The sequence below is a fragment of the Colius striatus genome, chromosome 7 (assembly GCF_028858725.1).
Source record: "Colius striatus isolate bColStr4 chromosome 7, bColStr4.1.hap1, whole genome shotgun sequence".
NCBI lineage: Eukaryota > Metazoa > Chordata > Aves > Coliiformes > Coliidae > Colius > Colius striatus.
In genome coordinates, this window is record NC_084765.1 from 113151 (window position 1) to 124070 (window position 10920).

The 10920-nt window shown below is 55.8% G+C and overlaps 1 protein-coding gene across 4 annotated transcripts in view; it reads right to left on the reverse strand.

The window, feature by feature from the left end:
* Window positions 1–10920, reverse strand: part of IGHMBP2 (immunoglobulin mu DNA binding protein 2) — a 33872-nt gene that overhangs the window by 3958 nt on the left and 18994 nt on the right. For 3 of the 4 annotated variants that reach the window (XM_062000022.1, XM_062000019.1, XM_062000020.1), the window contains exons 9-12: window positions 5328–5510; window positions 2813–2931; window positions 1514–1608; window positions 1011–1134 (exon numbers count right to left, since the gene is read on the reverse strand). In XM_062000022.1, coding sequence (XP_061856006.1) covers window positions 1011–1134; window positions 1514–1608; window positions 2813–2931; window positions 5328–5510 — 521 coding nt within the window. The remainder of the gene's footprint in view (window positions 1–1010; window positions 1135–1513; window positions 1609–2812; window positions 2932–5327; window positions 5511–10920) is intronic. The other variant, XM_062000021.1, reaches the window with a different exon arrangement.

The following is a 10920-nucleotide window of genomic DNA, read 5'->3' on the forward strand; positions in this document are numbered from 1 at the left end:
GCTGGGAAAGGCAGCTGCACAGAGGGCAGGGATTTCTGCTGAGGCCACAAACGGCATCTCCCGTGCCCCCGGCAGAGCAGAGCTGTGCCCAGAGCCAGGGCCCAGCGACGGGAGCGGCTCCTGCCCCGCGGCGCCTGCGCCTGCGGAGTCACTGGGGACAAGGACTATTCTTAGTCCTGTGCCCACCTCCATTCTCCCCACAACGCTGCTCTTCTTGCTCTGAGCTTTCCTGACAAGAAAAGCCTCCTCCTTCCACGCATGCTTCCCCCTTTTCCTCTTCAAGACAACAGCACATCACTGAGGGTGGGTTTGGCTCCTGAGGGGTGGCCCATGGAGCGGCCCTGTGTGCCCCTGCCTGAGCTGGTGGCCCCCAAACCCCTCCTTATGGCCCCCAAACCCCTCCTCATGGCCCCCAAACCCCTCCTCATGGCCCACAGCCTGGCTGAAGGAGCCCCACAGCAGCTTTTTTCCAGCTATTAACTTTTGCTGCAGCTGCTGACGGGAAGGAACTCGATTTTCTGCTCCAGATTCCGCTCCCAGAGCAGCATTTGCTGTGCATGACTGGCAGTGCCAGCTCCTGCTGGCGTTTTTTCAGGGACATGAGCCACAACAGGCTCCAAACCCAAGACACAAGCCCCTCAGATTCTCACCTTTTGCCAGGAGTGCCCAGCACTCCAGTAAATGTGGTGCTAATGTGACATGAGCTGCTCTTGGGACCCTTGTTTCAAAAATTTCTTTGGCCTCAAGAGCCAGGGAACCTTCAAACTAAGCAGCCTTGGCTTCCTTTTCAGCTGCTGCCTGGCATGGGAGTCTTCCTCAGCACATCTATTTGTTCATTAGAAAACTTAAAGGCTGAAAAGGAAGGTTCTTGCCAGTCACTTCATCTAGAGACTGTGAGGGCTGCATTAAACCACAGCACCTGGCATTGAGGGCGACCTTGGAGCAATCAGCACAGTTCCTGTTTCTCCCCCTTTCCCCAAGGATGCAACTCCCCAGCAGGGCACTCTCACCTTTCCTGTTGGATCTCACGAAGGACAGGATCACTGCCTCCTTCTCCCTTCCTTGGAAACCATCAACTGATTTGATCTCTAGGTCTGGATACCTGTGGCAAAGGTTCTCTCTGAGCATGTCCACCTGGAAAACACACAGTGGGTGTCTTCTATGGAAGAGCACAGGGTGAAGAGGGTTAAAATGGCACTGTCTGGGTGAAGTCCCCTCCTCTCAAACCCTCCAGGATGAGTGTTCACGTCTCCCAAAGGTCAAGAGCAGACTCCTGAGGCTGGGAGTGGAAACACCCACCCAATATTTCTCCCCTCTATGGGCTCGAGCTGCTTAAGCGCAGCAAAACCGGCCACAAAAGGCAATTAGACCATCTGGCTCTGCCATCTTCCTCCCCTGTCTCTGGGGATGTTCTGGTGTCATTGCTGCAGGTGCCAGGCTTTGTACCCCCCCGTGCCTTGGCTCTGTGGGCACGCAGCGGGCCAGAGGAGCTGCCAGCAGAGGCCCAGCTCACCTGCAGGTTGTAGGGAGCTATGACAGCGATGTCTTTGGCCTTCACGCCGGCTTCCACCAAGGCCTGGATGTGCAGAGCAGCCAGCTGCACCTCCCCTAGGGCAGAGAGCAGAGCGGGTGGGAGAGGGCTGGCAGGCAGAGGCTGGAGCTGCCACCTCAGACAGGCTGTGGCTTGCAGAAATGTGCCCAAGGGGCTGCCTCCCAGACTCTGGGACTGTGCACTTCATCCCCTGCTCAAAAACCCTTACACAAGCCCCTTTGGCTCCCTGTTCAGCAGGGCCAGGGGACTGCTGTGTGGAAAACGGAGAGGCACTGAGGCTCTGGTGGGTTTGCAAACAAAGGGAGGCAGAAGATACTCAAACTGGTAGAACCCATCCTTGTATTTTACAGTCTCTTTTCCCTGTCTTGCCAGAGAGGCACTTGAAGCCTCAGAAATCTGCTGCTGGCATGAGATCTGCACTGGTGAGCAGGGAGGAAGACAAATGCATCCCTGAAGCAGGCAGCCAACGCTGCCAAAGAAGCTCTTTGGCCAGGAAAGGCTGGGGCTGGGCCAGGGGGAAAGGCTTTCAGCAGAGCTGTCTCCATAGCGAGGTTGGGATGTGTGCAGTGTCAGGTGAAGCAACAGACACCGGGCGGCCCACGTGCAGCAGCTCCTGGCAAAGCCCCTCTGGGAGCCTGCTCAGAGCCAGCTGGCAGAAGTGGGGATGCCAGAGTGAATGCAGAGGAGCCTGAGCAGCATCCTTGAGCAGCAGGCCACAGCCACCCTCCTGCCATGGAGCTGGGGATGCAGAGGAGGCAGCACCAGCGCTTCCAGAGGTCTCCTGCCTTGCTGGAATGGTCTCCATAAGGAAACCTCTTTTTCAAGGCAAAAACCAGCAGGAAAGCCAATTTCTGAAGAAAATTCCCAGAGTAGAGCCCATGGAAGGAGCAGGGGGCTGGGAGGCTGTTCTGGGCCACTCTGCAGCCCCTCTGCCACAGGCCTGTGCTCTGCCTGCTGTTACCTGCCCCAGCAACCTGTGTGAAGTGTCTGTCACGGGGATCCCCCCCCTGCCCAGGCCCCAGCATGGACAAACGTCTCTCAAGGGCTGAAGGGCACGTGGCAGCCAGCACAGTCACCCCATCACCACAGCCCTGCAGCCACTCTGCTCTGAGCAACAGGATCTGTGGAGGAAAGCCGTGTGCAGGCAGCCTGGGGACCCTCCTGCCCCCCCTCCCTGCCTGGGAGGGGACATCTCTGGGACAGGGCCCGTGGGAGGCTGAGACCCAGTTCTGGCCAACAGCACTTTCCCAGTGACAGTACCTGGGTTCCCCTTGGACTGTTCATCCTCCAGCTCCAGCTCAAACAGGCCACAGCCAGCAGTGTCTATGAGCAGCAAGGCAGTGCTGGTCTCCTCTGTAGCCGTGACGCCCGGCAGGTCCCTGCACAAGGTGTGTGGGAAGGGGACAGTCAGTGAGGCTGGAACGATGCCAGAGGGACCATCTCTCCCTGCTTACCCCTCCCAGCGTGGGCAGAGGGGAAGCCCAGCTGGGTTCTGCTCCTGAGGGACAAGGCTGGTGCCCAACAGCAGTGTCCTGGGGGTGGAACCACAGGAAGATTGGTCAAGGACAGGAACTGAGGTTCCCTTCTTCCTGCTCCACCAAGCTTTGGTCCCCTCTGCCTCTGCAGTGGTGCTCCTGATGTTGTGCTCAGCAGTAACCCAGGAGGGCCCCCCAGCTTTCAGCTCCAGGCTTCCTGGGGTTAGTGCCAGGACAGCAGCCACAGCCAGGCCCAGGGGAGCTCTGCAATGCCAAAGACTCGTAGCTGAAAAGCCATTACTGCTCTGCACCACAGGATTGCCACTTAAATGCCCTCCCAAAAGGCAAAGGAAGAGCTGAGGGCTCTGGAGAGTGTCCCAGGGGCCAGGCAGCAGCACTGAGAGCTTTCTCAAGCGTGTGGGGCGCAGTGTCTCACTTCAGTGGCCTCAAACAGGACAGAGATGCATCCCTAAGGAGATGTGGCAGCTGCTTTCTGGCTTTTACAGTGTTGAGGGGGAGAGAGAGTGCCTGAAGTGTTACCAGAGACTTGACAGCAGTGCTGTCAGGCAAGAGAAGAACGTGAGGACAAGGAACCACAGAGGAGCTGGGGTTTCATGTCATTTCTACAGCTAAAGCTGCTGTATGAAAGGAGAAAAGCCACCACCAAAACCTGTATTTTAATGGCCAAGGGAGTTTCTGGCTGAATTCCCAGCCTAGGAAGAGGCTGGGTGGTGGAGGGCAGGAACAGAAAGCCTGGAGATGTGAAGCAGTGACGTGTTATGGTACATCACATACGAGTGATGGAGAGCTGGGACCCCAGAGTCTGCAAATAAACAAGGGAGATGGCAGAGAGGAGGAGGAGGATTGCCTCCAAAGGACAGGCAGGGAAGTGGGGGTAGAGGCAGCTTCCACTTTGAGACAAGGCCCCTGCTACAGCATCTCCTTTCAGGACCCTCCACTTCCCTAAGGTGCTTCTGCTTCCAAGAGAGCTTCTACTAGAACTATCAAAGAAAACAACTTACTCATTTCTTGCTCTGGTTGGGGATTCAGCAAAGCATTTGTCCTGAGCCAAGAAAACAGGGGAGATGCTCACAAACATCATGAAGGATGAGATGGTCATGGCCCAGGGTCAAGCCCCTGCATTGCCTGGTCTCCTGCAGAAGCACAGAGACTTCCCATGGTCCAGGGCCTGAGCTGAGCATTGCTGAGCTCATGTGAGCTGTCAGTGGGGCTGTGGACTGGCAGGTTTGATGATGAGTCGAGACAGCATGAGGCCCTGAGCAGGGCCTGAGCTGCACTGTGGGCTGGAGAGAAAACCAGGTTTTTGCCTGGTGCTCTTCACTAGTGGCTATTTCCAGTGTCCAAAGGTCACTGGAGTGTGGCCAGGACCAGGAGCACTGGAGCCCCCGTGGGCTGGGCGCTGCTGAGGCTGCTGGGGCTGTGCCCAGCACCACGCTGGCTCTTCCCACCCATGTGCTGTTCACACTGCTCACAACTGAGGTTGTTCTGAGACAAGTGTGATGGAATGGTGTCTCCTGCTCTGCCCAAAACTGTAGCTGTGACATGTAGAGATTCCTGGGGAAGAGATTTGTTTCTGACTACTAAATATCTGCCTTTAGAGGAAACTGTTGCTAAAAATACACTGACTCCCTGCAGACCTGCACTGTGGGATTTTGTGCTTCTCCAAGGCCAACAGAGAATGAGTGATTTCCCCTCCACCTCCCAGAGCTGCACTGACTGCAACTGTACCAGCACCAGCTATTGACAGCCACAGCGTGTGCTGGCAAACGCTGCCTGTCCCACGCTGCCACGGCAATGAAGAGCCCCTGCCTTGAAATTACCCAGGAGAGGGGGAAAACACTGCACACAAGGAATGGATCCAGTGGTACAGCTGCTGGCCTGGCAGGAAACTGCCCCAAGCTGCAAAGGGAATCTCTGATGTTGATGCTGGGACATACACCGGCCCTCAGATTCGGACCCACGTGTGGTCTCCTGAATGAGACAGAAGCACTGCTTGGGGTATCACACCCCCTGCAGTCAGGCCTGTAGGTACTCATGTGTTCTCAGCAGGTGTGAGGGGCTTTGTTCTGTTGCTTACCACGCAAAGGAGGAGACAGAAGACAGGACTCATTGTTACACAGGAGGAAAGACAATCCCTCCCCTCCCGTTCGTGGTTCCTCATGGAACAAAGGCCGACACAGAAACGCTGTTGCAGGGACAGGGGCAAGGGACCGAGCCTGTGTGCTGTGTGCTCACAAGGACACTGTGTGGTCCCAGAGCAGGGAGGGGCAGCGACTCACTTGAGCAGGTGCTGGGCCACGGCCGGGTGCGCGGTGAGGCGGCCGCCGTACATCTCGCCGGACGCCCAGAGCATGATGTCCTGGTGCATGCGGTACTGCACCGTCAGCATCCTCACCGCCCTGTCCCCGTAGCCCGCCAGCAGTCGCTCCATCAGGCTCAGGGACAGGCCCTGGGCAGCAGCCCTGCAAGGGGAGAAGCAAGTCAGGAGTGGAGGGGCCTGGGTGTCTGCTCCCGTGGGCGCGGGAACTGGACGTGGGCGTGAGCAGCGCTCGTGGTGCCGAGCTGTGATGCTGTCGCAGCACCTGCAGTAGCTGCTCTGGGCCCTGCTGAACACCCTGCTCCGGTGCCACCACCTCCCTGGCTTCACACTCTGCTCCACCTGGGGCCCAGCAGGCAGTGGAGAGGGAGCAGAAGGCTGCAGGGTCCCAGGTGTTACCTGCCAACAGGGTGAAGGCTTCTGCCTCGCACGGAGATCAGACCAGCCTGAGCACATCAGGGTGGGACATGCCTGCGTCCTTCTCCCAGGGGGAGAAGGGGTGCTGCCACTCTAAGGCAGGAGATGCAAGAGGTACTGGCTGTCCTTGTCTGTGGCACTCACTCCTCACACCCTGATCTGCTCAGTGTGGCTGGAACGAGTGAGGAGCCCGAGATCTCTACATGGGGAAACAGCTCCAGAACAAAACCCTCCCAACCTGTAAGCTCATGCTGTCAACATCCTGAGCCACACTGCCTTGCATCCCACAACCAGCTCTGCCTCCCACAGCCAGCTCTGCCTCCCACAGCCAGCTCTGCACCTCACAACCAGCTCTGCACCTCACAACCAGCTCTGCATCTCACAACCAGCTCTGCACCTCACAACCAGCTCTGCCTCCCACAGCCAGCTCTGCCTCCCACAACCAGCTCTGCACCTCACAACCAGCTCTGCCTCCCACAACCAGCTCTGCCTCCCACAGCCAGCTCTGCCTCCCACAACCAGCTCTGCACCTCACAACCAGCTCTGCATCTCACAACCAGCTCTGCCTCCCACAACCAGCTCTGCACCTCACAACCAGCTCTGCATCTCACAACCAGCTCTGCCTCCCACAACCAGCTCTGCCTCCCACAGCCAGCTCTGCCTCCCACAGCCAGCTCTGCATCCCACAGCCAGCTCTGCCTCCCACAGCCAGCTCTGCATCCCACAGCCAGCTCTGCCTCCCACAACCAGCTCTGCACCTCACAACCAGCTCTGCCTCCCACAACCAGCTCTGCACCTCACAACCAGCTCTGCACCTCACAACCAGGTCTGCATCTCACAACCAGCTCTGCCTCCCACAACCAGCTCTGCACCTCACAACCAGGTCTGCATCTCACAACCAGCTCTGCCTCCCACAACCAGCTCTGCACCTCACAACCAGGTCTGCATCTCACAACCGGCTCTGCCTCCCACAACCAGCTCTGCCACCTGCCAGTGCAGCATTACACTGGTGTTGCTGCAAGCTCAGCACTGGCACCAGGATCACCTAATGCATTAGCATCAGAGCTCGACCCCACATCTTGCAACTCCTGGTGCCAGCACAGGCCAGACCTTGCTAATGTGTCGAGACACTGCTGCAGCACTCTCACCACCCTTGGCCACTCACCCCAGAACAAGGCACTAATGCATTTCAGCACTTACTGCTTTATTAGCCATTAAGAAAACCAACACTCCATCACTTCTGGCACAGGTCCTGTAGCTTTTATCTGTGACACAAATTAATAAAGCTCCTAATGAAATAAGCCCTTCAGGAGCCCAATTGCTTTCTGTTCACCATGCAGAGAGGGGGTGTTGGAAGCACTGCCTGAGGAGGAAGGACAAGGATCACTGCACTTTGATTTTGTGTTTTAAGCATTTCAGAGCATAAAGAGTCTCTTTTTCATGCTGTGCACCCAGTGCCTTGTGCAGGACTGTGGCGAGGGGTTCTGGTTGCTACCAGAACATAAAGAACAAGCACAAAGATGATGGAATGATGATAGAGAACAGCTTGGGAAAATGACTTCTGTCAAGGCTGAGGGGCACAGCAGCACCCCATTACTGCCAGGGGAAGCATCACTCCAGCACAGGCACTGCAGTGAGCAGGAGCCAGCCCTGTCAGGGTAACAACAGGGCACTTGGGAAATATCACAGGAGACTGCACATTCATCAAACTGCAGAGGAGAAAACTGAGGGTAGGTCTTTCTGACAAGTCCAGTCTCATCAGCCTTCCTTCTGGCTTAATCACACAGGGCAGCACACGGGGAAAAGTGGGTCACAAACTGTGAATGGACGCAAGTGCAGCACTTGGAGAGAGCTCTGCTCTTTCAAAGGCCACCGCAACGTTAAGGAGCGATGAAGAGCTGGTGCAGGAGCAGGCTGGCAGCCCTGCAGTGAGGAGACTGTGCTTTCTGCCACAGGGGTTCCCAGCTGTGCCATGTGCTTTGCTGCTGATCATACACCACACTGAATCTGGGCCATGAAGCCTTCACAGCTTCCCAGCATCGCTACCAGTGGCACAGATGTATGTGCTCAGGTCCTTATGCTCCCACCTGAGAGCAGGGGAGACAAGCAAGGGCAGGTGAAACAGCAGTCTATTAGAGGTGGGCTGGGTTTTTGAGAGCAGAGGGGGTTAAGTGGGGTGAGGCAGAGCACAGGGGCTGGGGAGTTTGTTGCAGTGGGCAAGAGTTAGCTGTTCTCCTTCCAGGCTCATAGCTGGATGAGAGAGCACTGACAGCCTGATTCTCTCAACTCTGCTCTGCCCCACGTGGCAGCCTCCATCTCCTAGCTGTATCTTCTGGATGGATCCTGGACCCATCTCATGGCTTTGTTTCTAGCCCACCTCCTGATGGGACCCCTTGGACAGAACCTAGACCTGGTTCACAGCTTGCTGGAGCTGTTGAAGATCTCCCATTACCAGACCTTGGCTCAGCCCCCATGAGACTGTGTCCTCTTGGTAATAACGCTGCTCCTGCTTGCTGGATAAGTCCCATCAGGCAGCTCAGGGGAGAAGTGAATGATGCCAAAAGAAGAGGCTCTCAGCATCTTAAAGGGAAGCAGCAGCCTTACCAACCAAAGGTACCTCTCACTTGCTTTTGCCCCCTGCTCCCCTCCCTTGGCTCACATATTCTTCCAAGAGCAAGCCTGAGACTGGTTTCCATGCAGAGTGTCTCTTGCAGTGATATGCAGTGAAGCATGGGGGAGGCATTAAACCTCCCAGCAAGCCTTAGAAGCTCTTCCATGCACCAACAGCACAGCTTCCACCACAGGCATCCTCATGAGGTTAATGTTGAATTAATAATGAGGATATTCAACTGCTTGTGACTATTTCACCTGTTAATGAATCTCCTGTTATTCCACTGCTGAATTAATTCCTGCAGTGGTTGGATCCTGTGCCAGCAAAACCCTAAGAGCACTGAGCAAAAGGGGTTTCCCAAGTATCCACTGCTCTGGAGGAATTAAATTGGGACAGGAAGTTGGTCAGACAGCAGCAGCTACTTTAAAGTACCTAAAGTAAAGGTTGGAAAGGTGAAACTGCCAAACCCAGCCCAGAGCAGCCAGTACTTGCTGCTCACCTGGTTTCACTGGCTTCACGTGAAGGAGGGGGGCAGCTTGCTCTGGAAGCTACCAAAGAAAGCCCAGGCCCTGCCCCTTGCTCTTCAGTGACAAAGCAAACCAGCAGACTGCTGGGCATGGAGGACTAGCAGGTGGGTTTGGGCTGGTGGGGATATCCAGACTGACTGCTAACAAACAAGATGGGGGAAAAATATTCCCAAGCTGGTTGGGAGCAAAAGGTCTGGTGAGTGTCTGCATGTATCCGAGGAGCATAAAACCACGTTAATAAATCAAAGCCTTGATGTGGAGATGAATGAATGAGGATGTCAGAATGAGGACTCAGATGAAAACGAGGAAAACAAATGTTCCTGTCAGGCAGGAGAAAGTGTCCTGCTGTTGAGATGGCCCTGGGACTGCGCCAAAGCCCAGCAGGAGGCTTGAAGCTGATGTCTGTGAGCTTTGCAGCTGATGTCTGTGAGCAGGCTGCCAAGAGGGCAGCAGCAGGGGATGGGCATCTGCCATTGCTGGGGGTCCTGCAGGAGAAACACCCAGCACAGACAGGATGGAGGTGAATGTAGTATGGAGTGTGTGTGGGGATGCCCTCTGCACCCTGAGAGAACTCCAGCTCCTGTCAAAAAGCAGGGAAGAGCAGCACCCTTTGGGCCCTCCCCTAAAACCCCCTTAACCTCACGTGGGAACAAGCAGATAAGAAGGTGGATGCAGCAGACAGGTGAGCTGTGTGGAAGCCTGCTTGTCTGATCACACTGGCAGGGTGGCTCCTGCAAAGCATCACAGCCCTCCTGTGTGGCAGAGGCCTCCTGATAAGCAGGACCGACTTCACACACCGTAGTAGCAGACAGTCCTTCAGTCGGCCCAGATTCATCCTGGCTAACTTTAGACCCTTCACCGAGGCCTGGAAATAGGAGTCCACCCACTCCAGGACTGCTGTCATCAATGGAGGAGAAGGGGAAGGTGGGTGGGAGGGTTGGAGCCCTCCGCATGAATCATCCCCGCAAATAGCTCCTGGCTTCCTGTTAGCCTGGCAGGCGGCTCCCAGCCTCCAGCACTCTCTGCAGCACCTCCCAAGGTGGAGGCAGCGGGGATCTGCCTCCTGTGGCACCTGGCAGCCCGTGCTCTGAGCAGGGGGCTGGGGCTCTGCAGAGCAAAGCTCTGTCACCCCCTGCCACACGCCAAAGCTTGCGTTTGGACAGCTGTTAAAGCAAGGGCAGAGGTCAGACCTGACAGGGAAAGAGCTGACCCTTTGTAAGGGTGTTCATCTGACAAGTAAGGGGATTCCTCTAAAGAAATTGTTCCAATGGATCAACATTTGTTGGCTTTTGCAGCTAGCCAGGAGGCTGCTGAGGCAAACTGTCACTGCTGCAGCTGGACCTCCCTGAACACCTTCTCTGTGCAGAGGGTTCATTACACAACAACAGAGCTTGAAAGAGAGAGAGAAACTCTTTGCTTTCAGGTGAGGCAGCTTTTGTTTTCTACCAGGATAATGTGTGTCATCCCAGGCATTTCCTCCAGGACAAAGACTCTGCACTGTGCCCTTTAAACCCTTTGCAGATTCAAATGGTCCTCCCAAGAGCTCTCAGCCGTTGGCAATGTGGAAAGAGGAGAGAGATGTGCTGTTCCTAAGCAGAAGCCAGGACTGGAGGGGAAGGGTCCACATCATCAGTGCCTGCCTGCTGAGCGCCCATCTTCATTTCTGTAAGCACACTTAACACGGATCAGTGCAGCCACCTGCCACTGACACCCCTGGGGCTGCTACCAAGGGCTCCCACTGAGCTGAAAGGTAAAGTCATGAGGAGTACTCAAAGGGCTTTGTTCTCAACTTGTTCTGTCAACTCTTTCCACTTGTTTCCCTACTCTGTTGGGAACAGTTTTGTTATCTGACTCTAGATGACTCCTACTAATGCAAGCAAGAGAGGCTCTAGCCCCCAACCAGTCCCTGGCTGTTTCTTGCCCCCCACCAGGCTAAGAACAGCAAGGATTACAGCTCCCCTCCAGCTGCCCAGCCTTGGCCAGCCACTCCCAATGATTTG